We start from the raw sequence: 18,527 nt of genomic DNA, 5'->3' as shown, positions 1-18,527 counted from the left end.
TTATAAGTAGCCAACTTAATTAGGTTCGGGAACCGGCACCGTGCCGGTTCTGTGTCAGTCGAAAGGTGCTATTTGTGACTCCAGGCCCAACTCTGCCACTGATTGGCCAGTCTGACATCCTTCGTAATACATAAAGAACGTTAGTGAAACACATAGGCCTCACAGAAACATGCGTTCGTTTGGGGACAAGTTAGTGGTCACGTTACTTGTTCCACAGGCGAAGGACCCCGGACACATCTTCAGTACACTACAGTTTAAAAGGGGCAAAGGCATTTGGATCGTAATTAAAATGACGCAAAAGGTAAATTATCATAAAGTGTCACCAGTATTCACCCTATTTGTGTATGCAATTTGACGTTTAATATTTAGACGTTTCGTAATAGTGTAAATTATTTTTTAAGAGAGGGGACACTTTTATTGTGAAAAATAAAGGCGGAAGTGGTGGTCCTCTGCTGTCAAGAAGGAAAAACAATATAATTTCATACTCGGTGAGTATTTTCTTGTTGTTTGTAATGTGGATAGTTAGTTGTCGCTCTCTTGCGGATGCATTCGTTCAAAGCCTGTCACTTCTTGTTGCTGTCTGCAAGAGTGTGTTTTCATCATTGTTTGATACGGAACTGTGGGTGCTAACAGTTAGCTCGCTCAGCTAATTTAAGTGGTTGGTAACGTAATTCAGTTTGGCTAATCCCTTAATCATCATTCGTAAATCCTCTGGTGTTAAGACAGTAGATTTTCATTAGCTTCCCACTGACTCGCGTTTAATTTAAAGCTAACAACTGGCAGTTACGCACTCTTGTTAACTAACACAAATTTAGCACATTACATTTATCTACTCAACTAGTTAGCTAACCGTTAAGTTACTGTAACCATACAGTAACTAACCATGTAACGTTAGAGATACCTGCTTTTTTTACTAACGTAAAGTAAGTAATTCTGTCATTTCTCCAACTTCAGATTAAGTCACATGTCAGGGGAATAACATTTTAACAAGTCTGCCTTATCTCACGAATGCTAGTAGTAGTTATTCACTCAGAATGTGAAATTAGGGACATTAAAGTTCACCCTTACCTTACTTTGGTAAATTGAACCGATCATAACGTTTAACCTTCATCCCAATCTCCTGCAGAGGAGGGGAGTTGTCCTGACAGTTTCTTCATATTTGAACTTTAGGACTCGTAATACTTTAAAGAGATAAAAACAACACCAAGAATCCAAACTGCAAATGCTAAACTCACGTCACAATCACGCCGGCTGAAGTAAATTCCTAAAATGACAGCACACCTAAATGAGACTACGGAATATCTACAGAGCCCCTCCAAAAAAGGTGTTTAATTTACATCTGCTATGAAGAATTAATTGACAGGCTAGTTAGCCATTAGAAATACACAGTAGGTGGGACTTAGCAAAGATAAAAATATAAAACTATGGCATAAATATTTGAGCAATATAGAATTGTGGTAGAAATATTAAATGATTTGGAATCTTCTTAACATTCTTCAGTGTGTGAATCAAAGTCAAACATTGACATAGTTTTCACATTAAATGGAGTATTGCTTGTTCCTCATATGAAAGGCTAAAGGGACTCAGAGAAGCTTTGAAATCCTGTTATGTGACATTATCTGTTAGATATTAATGAGAATGAAAAGTGAGAAAGGGCTGTGGATTTGTCCTCTTCATACTTGGCATGCTATTTGTAAATTTCAGTTGGTAAACCACTCAAGTCCATCGGTAAAATTTCACTGCAGTTGCATACCAGTTTAGGATGGCAGGAGACAGTGTCCTAATTCATCAGTGTGTTTCCTTTTCATCTCCTTTAAAGTTGCTAGACAAAGATGGCATCAAGCAGTGCAAGCAGCGAGGAGGAGCGGAGCCTCAGAGAGTGTGAGCAATATGTTCAGAAACACAACATCCAGCAACTGCTCAAGAACTGCATCATCCAGCTGTGCACAGCCCAGCCTGAGCGGCCCATGGCCTTTCTCAGAGACTACTTCGAAAGACTGGAAAAGGTGAATGCTGACAACTGTGACAGCATCTCTTTAATACTGGTGCCATGTGCAAACCTGATTTACTGTGAATATGAAATATAATAATAATTATTAATCTAGGCTGAATGGCCCATCATGACTAAACTTTCTGAGAATTCAGGCTTTCTGGTGTTGTGTACCTGTTGCCCAGCAGGAAGAGGTCCAGCAGATGGCTTTGCATCGTAAATCTAGCTCGCGGTCAGACTCCCGTGAGGATGAAGTTTCTCCACCCATAAACCCTGTGATGACGGGTCGAAGCCGGAGAGGAGCCATCAGTGCCGAGGTGTACACTGAGGAAGATGCTGCCTCCTACGTTAGAAAGGTCTGTGGCGGTACCTTGTTTCCATGTTTTTCTTTTTTTTTTTTTTAACTGCATATCTTTTTTTCTTTTTTTTTTTTAACCCAATACACAGCTTTGTGCGGGTTACTTATTCGGTACCCGCAGGTACTTGAACCAGTGCAGGACTCTGATCTGACATACTGGACACTACGGAGGGTAAATCTAGGGTTGACGATGTCATATACAACATAACATTACTAAAGTTACATAAAGGCTACACATACAAGCTGTCTGTCTAGCGGTGCGCCGCTGCTAATTGCATATAGGGGAAACACTGATATAAAATCAATATCTGGAAACAAATCTTAACTGTCAAAATAAATATTTCTGACTACTTCAAGCAGCTGCCACTGCCTGCAGGTAGAGAGAGGAGGGAGGGGGTGGTTTGTCTCAGCCAGCAGCTAAAGTTTACAAGAATTTGTCAGATTTTAAGCTTTGTGGCTAACTAAGATAAACAGACTGCACACAGACAGCTTTCATTTTAGCGTGTTCTTAACAAGCTGTTTGCTTACTTAACAAGCACGCTGTGGTCACTGGTCATAAAAAAACATGCACAGGGAAATATCGCTGTTTATGCTGATATGATGCACATTTGTGCTTGTTGAACAAGTGGTAGTTATTACCTCCGACAATGATGTTATGTTTTTTGGCTTTTTAATTTGTGAAGGTTTTATTGCACTTAGAATCACATTTACCGCTTATCTCCAGGTGGACTCCTCTCGCCTCCTTTCCCCTGTAGCATCTGCACAAGCTCCACCTGCCGTCTCACTCTAGAGAGAGAGAGACAGACAGACAGACAGAGAGACAGACAGAGCGAGCTTGTTGCGCTGCAGGGAAAAAAACTCTGCAACCATCTGCAACTATCAGAGCCTGTTTTCACTGATAACGATAGTTTGGAAAACGTCTTATCAGCGCAGATTAATTGGCCAAACCGATTAATCAGTCGACCTCTAGTCTTAATATTTACTGAAATGTACCACAAGAATCTTAACAAGATTTTTTTCCCCCAAGGTCATCCCAAAAGACTACAAAACCATGGCTGCCCTGGCCAAAGCCATGGAGAAGAATGTGCTTTTTGCCCACTTGGATGACAATGAGAGAAGGTAATGGTATCCATTAGTTGAATAGTTTCACAGTCCTTTTCAATGCATTTCCAGCTAATGATTCTTTTTTCTGCCCCTCCAGTGACATTTTTGATGCCATGTTTTCTGTCAACTACATTGCCGGAGAAACAGTCATTCAACAAGGTGACAGTATTTTAACAGCATTTTACATGGAGATGTATGTGTGTGTGTTGTATTTTTCTTGTGTTCATTCTTTCACGGGACTCTTTGTTGCTCCTGTTCCAGGTGATGAGGGAGACAACTTCTATGTTATTGACCAGGGAGAGATGGATGTAAGATCTCTTTCTCTTGTTTTTTTGTGCAGTCCCTGGAAAACATCAGCTGGTGTTATTACAGATTTGAAAAATTATCTTTAGCTTTACTCCTTTGGCTAGTTGTGCCTTAGTGGTTCAGTAGAGGAAACATTAAGGGATAACTATCAAGAGTAACACCACTAAAACCAACAATGAATAAATTCTACTAAGAACCAGGGGTGGGGTGCAAACTTGTCACCTTTTGTCAAAAAACCATTGTTTTGAATACATATAGGTCATTTGACAGATTCATATAGATCCAATGTGTTTTTTAAAAGACGGGGTTGGGGGGGGGGGGGGGTGTCTGGGTCTCTGAGAACAGAGTCACACGTAGTTAAATGAGTTCAGTCTTTTTTCTGCCCACATGCCTTGAGGTAAAAATCTCTTACAGTGGCGTGATGATAACCTTTCTTGACTTATATGAGGATTTGTCATGCTGGGACTGCTAATTAGCCTGATTAGGTTGAGTTGTTTTGATTTAGTAAACGCTAGCCAGTGTTTCCTTTTGTGCCTCTGCTATGAAATCTCCCCATATGCAATAAACTCTCTATCTCAACGTCAGAGCCGGGGATGAGCAAGGATTATTAACAGAACACCCAACAGTTTGAAGGCTGATCAAAAGAGCTGACCAGTAACTGTTACTGATCATGCTACTCTGTGAACAACAAACAGTGTTCACATCATCAGGAGGAGAGCTAGGTAACTGCTAGGGTTGGGAACGATTAACCGATACGACTGGATATCCGGTTTGACAAGCGAGAGATACGGCTGCGTCGGTAGCAGCCTCCTCAATTAATACGTTTCAGCCATGAATCCTTAGATGAATCAATTGAAGAGTCATGGATCGGGTATTGTGAGACTAGCAATCGGTTGACTGTCTTTAACAGTTTGCATCTCTAAAACAACGCGAGAGCCAGCGGCATGCTCCGGACCGTAGCAGGCATTACTGACAACGATAATGGATGTAAACATCAGCGCCAGCTTGACCAGTGGAGATGAGGAACAGAAGCCAATGCTGGTTGGATAAACCAGGGAGCAGCCAAGCCGCAGCAGAAACTAAAGGCGAATCCTGCCGGTTGTGGGTTGAACGGGGGTCACAGACACAGACAGAAATACGTATTCCTGGCCACAGTGCTCCGGGGCGCAAGATAGCGGCTTACCGGCGACCGAGAAGCCCGGTTCCAGGTCCAAGAAGTCTTCGTCGGTGTCATGACTGCCCAAAAATACGTGAACAGCTGAGGCGTGGCAGCACACAGGTATGTGGCGTGTCAGAGGAGAAACGAGCCATTCACATTTCCACAAACCTCACCGCACTTTAGGGACTGTTCTTTACTTGTCAGGGGAGGAGGGTGGCTGGTTGATTTTTATTTTATTTATGTATTTTATTTTGATCCCCCCTATGTTAATCACTTATTGATGCTGTTTTTGAAGTATGAATAAGTCAATAAGTAATTTATTCCATTGAAATATCAGTGATGTATTATAGAAAAGTGATTTATCTTTTTATAAATGACAAACACAGAGTGTAGCAAACACAGAGATATAGTCTGACATGCTGTCAGTGATAAGCTGCTAGTCATTACAGTCCATGATATCAACTAATAACAGATGTCAGATTCTGCCCCTACATTGCATGTTATTATTTTATTCTGCTTTATGTTTATATTGTACAGCGTTATGATAAACTTTATTCCAGACTCAAGTCCATATAAGATACATACAAAAACACAGACAATGTATGATTTTGTTGTTGTTTGTCTTTTTATTTTATTTTTGCCAGTGCCATACATTACTTACTTTATTATGATATATATTTATAGACAAAGATGATATATAGATATATTTATTATATCTATCTATATTTATGAAATTATATTGTTTTTCCTTCTTGAAAGATATTTATATATGATATACTTTATTTTATAATATATGATTAATGTCTACATCAACAAATGTTAACCATAGAATTGTATCAAATCGTATTGAATCGTATCAGTCCTACACTGTATCGAATTGTATCGAACCGTATCAGTCCTACACTGTATCGAATTATATTGAATCGTTCTGTATTAAAAATATATCGTTTTTGAATCGTATCGTAACCCATGTATCTAGATACGTATCGAATCGTCTATCACAGAGAGATTCCCAACCCTAGTAACTGCTGTAAGTAGTCGGCCGAAACTAACAGACAGAGGTTGCACTGAGTTACATTATGATGCATTCAAGCTGTATTCATTAAAAAATGAATACTGGGTGAAGGTAAGGTAAATTGTAACATTATGATGATGTGTCCAAATGTAATCTTGTAAAACTTCGTTTTGGGTGGGAAACCTGAATAAATACAGCTGTTTGAAGGCGAAATGTGTTGTGTCTTCACAACTATATAAAATAGATAATAAAGAGGGTATTATGGCATATTGTATATAGTATAAATGCTTTAGAAGCAGTTATTGAAAACGATGTTTTTCATGTGAAAGAAGGTTGTTATAAGGGTAGTTTCATTTATGTGTGTGGTTGTATTTGTGCTCATTCAAAGGTAGTGTAGTGGAAAACTGAATGACTTAAACACAGTTCAGCTACTTTTTTATAATGAAGATTTGTTTGCCTGCACAAAAGGACAAAAAAATACAACAAGGACAACAAAATAAACAACAACGAAAAAAAACATCTGTATTTGTATCAGCCCAGAATTTCACAGTCGATACATCCCTAATATAAATGGAAATATGTAGACAACTAGCTAAATTGACGTATGTTACTTGTGATGTAGTTAAGTAGAACACGTTAAATTAGCCTAATTATGCTGTCTATGTTGCCTGAGGCAAATGTCAAGCTGACTAAAAATGACACAAGCTGAACTGAAATGACCTTGTGACAGTTTTTCTTTTAGTTGCAGTGGTTGTAAAATGAGTTTATAAACCTCATATCTAAGCCCTGCTTTTAACTGAACAAACAGGAGTTGCAATACCTGTGAAGAGCAAAAACCACATATATGTTTACTTGCTGCAATGTAGTACAGTGTATTTTAATACAATGTTGAACCTGGCTCTGCACTTTCTTGTGCTTTGAGCTTATGTCCTTATGCTGAAATTGATTGGAAATCCACATTTTATAGCTGATACTGGAAAAAAAAAAAAAAAAAAAGAAAAAAGTTTTTTCCTGGGGAAGCATGCCCCGCCTCCCCCAGAGGGTTCACATCTTTGTCCCCTTTTTCACCTCTGATGAGTTTGCACCCCTGAAGAACTAAAAGCCTGATGTTGCCTATTGCTCTGTTGAGTTATGTTTCAGCGTGTTCTGCTGCCATCAAGTGTCCAAAATATGTATTAATACAGCCTTAACTTAGTAGTCGTGAACTTACACTTTGTTTGTGCCCCACCATTTTCTAATTGTGTCCTAGAAGGACACACTATTGCAGATTCATATAGACAGATTTAGTTCTCTGCCCAGCATCATTTCACCATATTATAGCTATAATGGATGGCTGTTTAAGTTGTGTCCCTGCCATGTCTTTAGAAACCTGGTCACAGGTCTGTGCTGTCTGTTACCTTTCAGGTATATGTAAACAATGAATGGGTGACCAGCATTGGTGAAGGAGGCAGTTTTGGGGAGCTGGCTCTGATCTATGGGACCCCTCGTGCAGCTACAGTCCGGGCCAAGTCCAATGTCAAGCTGTGGGGCATCGACAGAGACAGCTACAGGAGAATACTGATGGTAAACTCTACAGTCCTTGGACATTACCAAAAACTTATGGGAAATAAGGAATTACTGTGGTAATGCCATTAATTTTGTAGCAAAATGATGATCGGGATGTTATATGAACTTTTTTTTTTTTTTTTCACTTTTAGGGAAGCACTTTGAGAAAGCGCAAGATGTATGAGGAATTCCTCAGCAAGGTGTCCATTTTAGGTGAGAAGGTAGCTCAACAGTTTTTCATATTGATGGACTGGACCATCTTGTTTTGAAACAAAAGCTGTTGTTGACCTGATGAGCTAAGTGTTGCTCCTGAACAGAGTCTCTGGATAAATGGGAGCGTCTGACGGTGGCAGATGCTTTGGAGACTGTGCAGTTTGAGGACGGCCAGAAAATTGTGGTGCAGGGAGAGCCTGGTGATGAGTTCTTCATCATCCTGGAGGTACGCAACACCTTTTGCAAACGCTAGTTCAACGATACCCGTTGGTACGGGACATTGGTTTTGGCTGGCAACATTCTTGTAAAGATATTTTTTTGGGCATTTTTTGCCTTTAATGGACAGGACAGTTAAGTGTGAAAGGGGGAGAGAGAGGGGATGACATGCAGCAAAGGGCCACAGGCTGGACTTGAACCTGGGCCGCTGCAGCAACAGCCTTGTACATGGGGCGCCTGCTCTACCACTAAACCACCGACACCCCAGCTGGCAACATTCTTTGGTGTGATACCCTGTTAAACAAAATATATTGACAGCTGAGCCCATTGCACTCTAACTAGGTCTACAGCTTAGCAACAGAAATTCTTAAGTTTCACCTAGTCCCTGGGTGAGTGTTACTGGTATGATGAATACAAAAAAAGCAGAACTTCATCACTCACATGTGATCACAGATACTGAGGGCCACAGTACTAAGTTGTTTTGTCTGTATTGACTACATCTACGAGGGTTGGGGGGGAAAAAAAAAAAGTTCTCAGATGCATCACAATGCGGATGTAGACAATTCTGCATCGGTTCAAAAATGTCAATAACTGATCATCTAAATGTTTATTAATAACGTGATGTTGAAAGAGACAGAACTCAACGGAAGGGGCAGTGCAGCACCTAGACAGTCTATAGCTGTGCACAGGTTAGAGTTAACTTATAATTCATCCTCACAAAAGGCAGCGGTCACAAGTTAAATGTTATAAATTAGTTTTAGATTTGTAATATTTTGTGGGGGAAAAATTTTATTCTCCAACAAGTGAAGGCTGCTTCTTCAGCCCTGCATTCCTCCATTAACATGATAACAGTAACATTAGTAACATTAGATGTTTTCTGGCAACAATGAGATGTATGATGAGTCCACCTGCATCTTGGACCTGGATTTTCTGAAAATTGCTTTTGATTTTGGGGTTGCACAGTTTAAGATGTGGTTGTTGTACTGTCAGGGGACAGCAGCGGTGCTGCAGAGGCGGTCAGAGGACGAGGAATTTGTGGAGGTCGGCAGACTTGGACCCTCAGATTACTTTGGTAAGTCAGACAAAGCAGGTCACCATCAGCAGGTTGATATGCCTGTGTGAATGTGTGAACCTTGGATGACTGGTTGTTTTTCCTGTGTCCTTCAGGTGAGATCGCCCTGCTGATGAACCGGCCCCGTGCTGCCACTGTTATTGCATGTGGACCCCTCAAGTGTGTCAAACTGGACCGGCCACGGTTCGAACGAGTCCTTGGTCCTTGCTCCGACATCCTTAAGAGAAACATTGAGCAGTACAACAGCTTTGTTTCTCTCTCTGTTTAAGCTTATCAGCCCTCACACCCCCCTTTCATCCACTGCAGAATCCACCATCGCACCTCTGCTTAAGTTTCCTACTTCTAATCTCTGTTACATGTTACCACACCCACAACTCCAAACAAGATGACTTCAACACATCTGTTACTCTTTTTATTTGTTTCATATTTTTTTAATGTACTCAGTAGATGTGATTGGTTGTCTGTGAAGGTTTTGAGCCTCACCTGAAGCTGTGATCCCTAAACCCAGAAGGTGTTTCACGCACACTTTGAAAGTGTCACTAAAATTAAATAATGCCTTATGTATGACGGAGTCTGCCTTCACACTAGGTGGGTTTCCAGCCACCTACTTTTATTCACATTTTCAACAATTGCGAAAAGAAACTTGAATGGAAACGCCAGAAATTCGAAAAAGGGCCGAAATATCGGAAAAAAGTTTTCACGCTTGGAGGGGGTGGAAAAGTCAGCGTATCGATATTAGGAAAATGCGACTTTTGGCAATGGAAACAGATTTAGCGAATAAACAATGACGTAGGCTACCGAATCCTACTTCTACTTAACACACACACCTGTGTGAACTTAGAGAGAGGTAATTACTCCAGTGTCAGGTGAGTGTAGGCTATTTCACAGCTTACCTGAATAGACTGGATGTGTTGAATACCGCTACATCATGTGCACTGCCTGGTGTACCAACACAGACATCACGGCATTATGTAGGCTACGCTGACAACGCTGACATGAGTGTGATGAGAGCTCTCGCAATAGCCAAGAAGTTAATTGTTTACATCAGTTGTGGACATGAGACGCTCTCAATGACATCATCTCACAGCACCCTCTTCTTCTACGGGTGTTCTTTTGCATTTTATTTTTCATGAGAAGCGCCACCTTCTGCTCGACCTGTTGACTCCCAATACTTGCAAAACAATAATGAATGGAAATGTGCATAAATTCACATTTTCTTTTGCGCAGTTTCACAAAATTTGCTTAAAATTTGCGATACATTTGGATGGAAACCCAGCTACTGATTCACTGTGAATTCAGAGGTCAGTTACAATAAGAGCTTATCAAAACATTTAAAGATGGTGTCAAAACAAGACTATATTTATAGAACACATTTGAGAACATGCTGATAAACGTTGAAAATGTTAAGATCATTAAAATGGGAACATTTATATAAAATACTCAGATGGATTAAAGTAATCTAGACAAAATCTAAAGCATTATGCCATCACAGTGAAATGTTTGGAGATGAAATAGCTGATGCAAAAAAAAAGAGCCAAATTGGGATGGGATATGAAAGTGCATGGAAATAGAGATAATGTAAGCCAAAGGAGTACACCAACTCCCAAGATAACCATTTGTGTTTTTTGGTGGTGAAGTATTCCATTCCAATGTTCCACTGTTTGAAAGGGTAACAGTTAATAATGACCAACCCAAAATGTAGTCATATTATCATTTTTGCAGTACAAAGTCACAAATGTTGACAGTGTGAATGCACAGTTAGTAGCTTAAGCCCTGTTTACAGCAAACCCTTTCGGTATAGTACCTTCGGAACCAAAAGTAACCCTTTAGACATGATACCTAGACCCTCGGTCTGTTTAGTGTTTCCACCGCAAACAGTCCTCTTAACTGTGGGTGGGGTTGTTGTCACTCACTGCTTCGTCCAGTACTTGCTGTATTTCCTGTATTTTCACTGATGACACAGATGGAAGTCTGCACATCGTTTATCCTCCATAGAACAGGGTTGCACGCCGACATTTTCAGAACAAAATAGAACAGGTTGGAGTGAGAGTCCTTCCCAGGCAAATGTAGGGGTTTTGTATTGCAATAGCCCACAGGAATGACGCTCTGCAATGCCTTTTTTTTTTTCTCTAAATGAGGACTAGAATTTATGCAGTTCACATAATCCGGTCAAAATTAATATATATTTTTAAATGCTTGATGATCCACTCATTCTTAAAAGTAAAAAAAAAGTCAGTAAAAACCAATGGAATGGTCATATTATAAATTAAGGTGTGTTGATGGATTCACGTCATCAACTCATGCGTTGAGTAACATTACAAGTTAACGTTCCACCTTAAAAGTTGCCGACAGTCGGCCCAGTGAATGAAGTTATTTTTTCTCAGACTCCAGCTGCTGTGAGAGGCAGCAAACCATCCTTTCATTTTATAGTTACAGTTTACTAATAAAACTCTGAGTGGTTACATGAGCCTCAAAACCTGACACAGCTCAGCCCTGAGCAGAGCGACCGTCCTCTACTGACCAATCAGACTGCAGTGTTCACAGCTCCACCTTTTAGTACCAGATTTGTGTGCTAGGTACACCAAAAGAGGGGGGACCAAACATGGGGACGGTAAGAAATGGTTTCATCGGTACCATCCACAACTTTTCACATTGGAAACAGAAAAAATGCATACTGAAATGAACTAACTGTACCAGACTGCTTGGTAGAAATGGGGCGTTTGTTTGCTCTGGGATCTTCAGTGTTCACAGAGATGCTGAACAAATAGTTTCATGTTGACTGAGCAGGCTTTATGTTTTTGACAAAGTATGCCAAAAGCTTTATCTTTTTTTTTTTTTGCTGCTGTTTTTGTTGTTACGTTTTTACCATGCTAGCTGTGAGGGGTTAGAGATGGCAGTGTTGGTCCGTTGGTCCACCGCTGTGGTGTGGACTGAAATATCTCAGCAACTTTTAGATAATCTATTCATGTCCCCCTCAGGATGACTCCTAATAACTTTGGTGATCTGCTGACATTATTTTTTGCACCATGAGGTCAAAATTTTGCAGATGAATGACATTCCTATCATCCTCAGCTGTACTTGCTAATTAGCAAATGCTAGCCTGCTAGCATATTAAACCAAGATGGTATAAATTTGCTAAACAAGTTACCACTGACATTGTTAGTGTTAACACGCTGGTATTAACATTTAGCTCAAAGCACCACTATGCCAAAGTACAGCCTGCCAGCTGGTATGGCTGTATTCTTGTTTTAATTTAGTTTTAGTTTTTGTTGTGTTGGTATACCTTGTAGTCACATTTTTCTTAAAGGATTGTCTTGCCTTTAAGTGGCAGCCCTGAAATTACATTGGTAAAAATAGGACAGCCTGCACGACAGGATCGTGTGCAGCACAGGCGTGACATTTCAACAATGTATTATGCGTGCAGCATACATTGTCGCTGATAGCAGTTAGCAGTGTACTCAAAGAACAAGAACAGCAGCTGAAATTATCAAACAATGACAATGAGATCAGCCGCCATATAAAAGGGACGGTAAATGATTATTTCCATGTTAATGCTATTGTTATTGTTTATAAAGTGCTGCGTATGTTATGTCACACTAGAGGCCGATGCTCTTGTGTTTCATGTCACACCTATCACGCTCTTTTAATTCTGTAGCGCTGGCATATTGTCTAACATCACACACTGGAGTGGAATGATGCTGCCATTGTTTGGCTCTGTGTAAAAATGCAACAGTGGCATAAAGAAAGGGACTATAGTGCAGCAGCTCTACAGTGTTATCTTGGTTTAAACAGGGCTAACCTTTGACAGGAGCACCACCATCAGCCATACACCTACAGTATGGAGCATGTTTTTTACCCAGGAGGAGAAATAAGAAGTAAAACAAAAATTTTGAAAAAAAAAAAAGAACAATTAACTTCCAGTTTAAATTGGGCTTTTATTTTTATTTCCCATTTTCTGTTATATGATTTTGTTTTCTCTGTACCCAATGCATTATTTTAACTTTCTATTTAAACAGTTCAAGTTCTCAGGTAGTTTTAAGATTGCTTTTTAAACATGATATCATTTTTGTAATTTTTAAAAACATAATTAATGAATAATGACATTTTCAGTAACACTTTCTCTTTCTGTACGTTCAAACCAGAAGCTTCCAAAGAGGCAAAGTCTGTTGTGGCCGCTCAAGAAGCACAACTGTCAATATTTGTGGCAGCTTTGGTTGCTCTGGTCGCTCATCATGTGAGTCATTGAACGTTCAATCGTGCTTATCAATTTAAAGGAGCCGCAAGGCGGACTACTGGCTTGAAAGCAGCGTAGTTGCTGCTTGCTGTTGGCCAGTCAAAAAGCTCATAGTTGGCCAACACAAAGTTATGTTTGGTCATGAAAACAGAAAATGTATGTCATCCCATTCAAACCAAGCAAGGAAGACTTGCATGCTACGTCTCAACATTAGCCTGCAATTCTCTCCTCTGTTATTAACATTACACACTTAAAAACTCATCAGACCAACCAAAGCTCCCAAAACACTGGATCCTACATTTACCATAATGCAACTCAGTATCATCTTTTGTTTGAACCTTCTGTGCCTGGTAAATACCCACAGCTTTTAATACTCTCTCAGGAATATTAACGTTTTCCTACAGAACCCTTAATGAAAGACGCCAGAATTAACAAATGGTAATGTCTTCTTAACTGAAGCTGTCATATGTTTGCCTAGAATGTAAACTGTCTAAAACTTTTCTTGAATCAGAAACTGTTTGCTCATTGAATAAGTAAAGAAGATTTTCAGGTCTTGATACAAACTCTGGATACTTTAAGGCCCAGACACACCAAACTGACACCAAAGAACTAGCAGCAATGTAAGCAGACTGTTGCGTTACCTCACGTTGCCATGTCTTGGCCAAAAAGTTGCACATGAACACACCTCAAAGACTACAGCTGATGGTCAACCAGCACGTACGTTGTGCCTGCATGAGAGGATATAACTCTCCACACCAGCAGACAGCAGTAGAAAATATTTGTCATTAAAAAAAGGAAAAGAGGAAGACCATCTTGATGCTAGTTAGCCAGTTAGCACATTAACAACACAATTTAATTTTGAAAGAGCAGAGCATATTTACTGTGCGCCAGTGAACAATAATATGGCTAAAGAAAAATAATCTTACCTTAAGCCCAGGAAATGACCAGAGTGAAAGAATTGTGGCAATATCTTTGGTCATAGCTCTACAATAGTGGTCCACAGTGATGGACGTTGTCACGGTCTTGTGATCAAAGACAGCCTGAGATAAAATTCTGACAGTGTCGTAAATTTGGGAAGACCATCTCACAGTGTAACTGCGGTTACCAACCAACAGAAATGCAGCATGAAATGACGCACTGATCAGTATGACAATGCTAAATGCCAGTAGATACAATAAATACACTTTGAGCTTTCGGTCACCACCCAAAGCTCTACCCAAAGCTGACCTATGACCTATGGCCAAAATGAGACTTTTCCATGGGGTGGCTGGGCTCAGCCTTAGAGATAGGGTGAAGACCTCAGACATCTAGAGGGAGGTCAAAATAGAGCTGCTGCTCCATCATATTGAAAACAGTCAGTTGAGGTGGTTCAGACATCTGATCAGGATGCCTCCCGTTAGTAGACCCAAAACACAGTGGAGGGATTACATATCATCTGGCCTCGGAACCCCTTGGTGTCCCCCAGTTGGAACTGGAAAGTGTCACTGTGGAGAGGGACGTCAGGGGTGCTTTGCTTGGCCTGTTGCCCCTATGACCCAGCCCTGGATAAGCGATTGAAAATGGAACAGAACATTTCCAGCTCGCGTTGCAAAATCGGCATGTCAATGTGGCCTCTTTCCCCCAGCCACGACCGTGTCTGCACTCTCCCCCTCCTCTTCGTTTGACTTTTTTTTACACACGTAAATGCCGCCACAGCAAGGGCACGATTCATGTTTGTTTGCATTTTTCTCTTGCCACTACAGCAGCCTAGATGGATGATGCAAGCTGATGAGGTTTTGTTCTTGCATAATGACGATGATGGACGTTGTAGTTTATTAGATCCATGTCGCACCATATAGCTTGTGCTAAACTTACAAGATAGCTAAAATCTCACAGTCTGGAGGAGGCTTAAGTAACAAGTTTGTTTTGGTCTCACTCCCTCTTGACTTAAGCTCTTTGTTTACCTTCCTCTCGTTCGTTTCTCTTCTTGTGCACTGTACTGCCAATCATAGGGATTTAATTTACTGACAACAGATTCAACATGCTGAAAAAAGCAGACAAGGGCCAACGAGGCCAGACACACCACAAAGACGAGGGCGACAGAGGTTCACTGATGGCCCAACATTCACCAATGGCTGACTGTCAGCTTGGTGTGTCAAAGCCTTTACAGATTAAGATACGCACTTGAATTGGTACCAGGAAAGTTTGGAGGTTCATACCCAGCCCTATCTGACAAATCTTCAAGGAGTCCTCTAGTTAAACCTGTGTATTTGATATACAGTATGAGAGTCAGAGTGTGTGTGTGTGTGTCTGTGTGTGTGTGTGTGTGTGTGTGTGTATGTCCTGGCCTTTGACTCACTGCTGATGCTTGTAACTCTGTTTTGCAGTTATTTGTCTCTTCTTCTTTCATTTACTCTGAATATATCATTACTGTAGTCCAGCCAGTGGAAACCTGTAGTTAGTTTTGGCCTTAACATTGATTTAGAGCTTGTCATTTATTGACTTGTTTAATATATTTTATGATAAGCACCCAGTGTTAGATGTCTCTGATCTGTTATGTTAATCAAAGATGTCTTAATTCAGTAGTGTTGCATCCACGTGCAGAATGCTGACTTGGTTTTTTTTTTTTTTTTTTTTTTAATCACCTATGTCTTATTATTTTACAGTATTTGTGATTCACTATATGATTAAAATGATATCAGCCACAGCTGAGATAATGAGTGTTAATATGTAGAGCTCTCTCCTCTCAGAAACCTTGCAGTTTCTCACTGACCTTTCAGTCAGACCATCAGTGTGGAAGCAGAATAGAGCAGCCTGCAGTGAGGCATCAGTGAGTCTCTGCACAGGATCATTTTTCTAAAGTTTTTGTGCCTCCCTTCAGATTGACTGCAGTGATTGTGTTTGTTTGTCTGTTTGATATTTCTCTGAAGCAGGGGCGGAAATCCCGGGGGGGACAGGGGGGACATGACTCCCCCTTCAGTAAAGCTGTAATTTTTGAACAATGCAGTAGTATTTATTGAAAGCACAATGTAAGCGGTGCTCATTATAATCGCGCAATAATGTGCTATTTAAATCTTAAAAGATTTAGTCCCCCCCTCCCATTCCTTGTAGTGGTATATCCCACACTCTTTCCAACGGGCAGGGCTAGCAGCCGTTAGTACTTGGCAGCAGTAGCAGTGTGTGGCTGGAACCGCTGCCCACATCGCGCATCGCAGGGTAAGATGTTCACTCACACAGACACAGTTTAACTTAGGCTACACATGTTACAACACATCCCATTTACTGTTACAACAAGACCCAGGCCCAGGTTGATAATATAAACTGTCTACAACATTTCTCCTGCATTGTTCAAAAGCCTACTCAATTACGAGTGCTGCTAAGCTAAAAGCTAATGATTAAGCTCAGAGTTTAGTGATAGAGAGGACAGGACAAGAGCAGTCAGTGGCGGAGCAATGGGTACCTGTCTGTAGGCTCTCCACCTGTCAGTGAGACAAACATGAATGAGGTGCAATCTAACTGACAAGGAGCGGTCATTACGCGTAACTATTACGCATGGTTGTGGCGGAGCGGCTCGTATGGGTACCTGTCTGTAGGCTCTCCACCTGTCAGTGAAACAAACATCAAAGACGTGCAGACGAGGAGCGGTCATTACGCGCAACTATTACGCACGGTTGTGAGGTGCGCAGCGGCAGATCTCACAGCACACTGTTTATAAACCAGTTTACTAGTTTAATTGCAGGAACTGTTTAGTTTTAGTTTTAGTTTAGTTAGTATAGACATTCACTCTGCCTGTTGGAGAGATAGAGAGAAGATTAAAGCGTCAAATTGCGGTAAAAGATGCTGTATAAAAGACAGGCTACAACTTTTTTTCCTTGTCCCCCCCTGGAATTATTCTCTAAAATTTTACTGTTTATTGTCCCCCCCAACTATGAAATGGGATTTTCGCCCCTGCTCTGAAGGACATCCTTACAGAAAATTAAGCAATAAAGAGATCAGTGTTTCCATGGTGTTTCATTGTTGCCTTATCTTGAATAAGTTATCTTCTAATATAAAGACAAAAAATGATATGGTTTGAAAATCATGTAACACAAGTTTAAACATTGAGTGCAGATATACAGTGCATTACTCTATATTATGCTAAGGTAACAATGTCCATTGTATTGGGATCTCTCGTAAATCCTAGAGGGGATGTTTTACTATAAGCCCTTTGGAGTTTCTTTTGTTTGTTTACTTTTGTTTTTAGCTTTTGTACCAATAAACAAGACTAAAAGTCTGCTATTATATCTGGATTAGATACAGGACTACTCTGTGTTTTTGAAGGGTTTCCCATGCTTTAGATTGTAGAAAGTTCTCTTTACAAATAGATGTTATTTTGTATGATTGGTTTGTTTTGTTTCCAGCTGGTGGGGTGCCCCAGAGGGGTATTGCACAAAAGTAGAATAAAGAAATCCTGGATAACAGAGCAAGCGCGGCTTGACCTAGTCTGATTGGCGCATCTTGGCTTAACTGGTTGCACGTTTGCTGAGCCAGGATGAAAAGGTGCGGCTATGTCAAGCCAGGTGTTGATAGTTGGAATAACTGCCTGTTCACGGCATTCTTAAATAGACCACAGAATCGATCACAGAATCACAGAGTGGAAAATGGATAAGAGTCGCGCTTCCTATTTTATAGCAGCTGAGCAGCAGCTCCTAATGGAGTCATATGAGGAGGTGAAACACATAAGAAAAAAAAGGCAACACCAGTAATATAATCAAGGGAAGGGAGAAAGCTTGGCAAACAATCACAGACCGGCTTAATGCGTAAGTAGTCCAAAAAAATGTACAACTAATAAACAGTAGCCTACTCCACTGGAACTGTTATAATTACCACTAAAGGACTAACAGAGTTAGTTACTTTTCAAGTCCACTAATTAACAGTTGTACACTTTGCTTTAAATGTGGCAATTAGAGGTGCATGTTACTCAGAAAATGTAGAGTAGCCTATAATTAAATGCAAACAATTATCCATATTGTGTGTCTGTGTTATCTATTTAATTTACTTTTCCCATGTTATGTCTTTTTTGTCTATTTTATCTATCCACTCTTCATAAAGAACAAACTTGTCTGGGCAAAAAAAGACCTGGCAGCAGGGGAAAATAAAATACAAGAACATTTTGCAGGCTGGTAAGTGACTTTAGTGTAGACAAATGAGGTGATGAGATGTGTTCGCTGACATAGTGAATGTCTGTATGATTGCAGCAGTCAAAAAACAAACAAAAAAAAAAAAACGTTCTCTTCATCCTCTCAATTCTTATTGCAGTTGCAAACTGTCATCTAATTCCTAAGCCAGAGGAGCAA

The 18,527-nt window shown here is 40.4% G+C and overlaps 1 protein-coding gene across 2 annotated transcripts; it reads left to right on the top strand.

Annotated features, from left to right (window-relative positions):
• The first annotated feature begins 209 nt into the window (after nucleotides 1–209).
• LOC117268368 (cAMP-dependent protein kinase type I-alpha regulatory subunit-like) lies at nucleotides 210–18,197 on the top strand. Of its 2 annotated transcripts, none has more exons than XM_033644734.2 (11): nucleotides 210–488; nucleotides 1,820–2,006; nucleotides 2,176–2,346; nucleotides 3,376–3,467; nucleotides 3,550–3,611; nucleotides 3,714–3,760; nucleotides 7,337–7,495; nucleotides 7,630–7,690; nucleotides 7,795–7,916; nucleotides 8,897–8,978; nucleotides 9,074–18,197. In XM_033644734.2, exons 2-11 carry the CDS (start codon nucleotides 1,833–1,835, stop codon nucleotides 9,244–9,246), a joined length of 1,143 nt encoding a protein of 380 aa, XP_033500625.1. In that variant the 5' UTR covers nucleotides 210–488; nucleotides 1,820–1,832; the 3' UTR covers nucleotides 9,247–18,197. The 2 variants fall into 2 exon arrangements, with proteins under 2 accessions (XP_033500625.1, XP_033500627.1); XM_033644736.2 differs by having other exon boundaries at nucleotides 215–488; nucleotides 2,179–2,346.
• Nucleotides 18,198–18,527: the final 330 nt, after the last annotated feature.

Source organism: Epinephelus lanceolatus, chromosome 18 (assembly GCF_041903045.1).
Source record: "Epinephelus lanceolatus isolate andai-2023 chromosome 18, ASM4190304v1, whole genome shotgun sequence".
Classification (NCBI taxonomy): domain Eukaryota; kingdom Metazoa; phylum Chordata; class Actinopteri; order Perciformes; family Serranidae; genus Epinephelus; species Epinephelus lanceolatus.
Note: the sequence above shows the minus strand (reverse complement) of the source record. Positions and strands in the feature narration are given on the sequence as shown.

Coding starts and splice junctions, on each gene's coding strand:
- LOC117268368 (XM_033644734.2), top strand. CDS start 1,833: ATGGCATCAAGCAGTGCAAGCAGCGAGGAGGAGCGGAGCCTCAGAGAG. Junction 3,468..3,549: donor TTGGATGACAATGAGAGAAG/GTAATGGTATCC, acceptor CTGCCCCTCCAG/TGACATTTTTGATGCCATGT. Junction 7,691..7,794: donor CAGCAAGGTGTCCATTTTAG/GTGAGAAGGTAG, acceptor GCTCCTGAACAG/AGTCTCTGGATAAATGGGAG.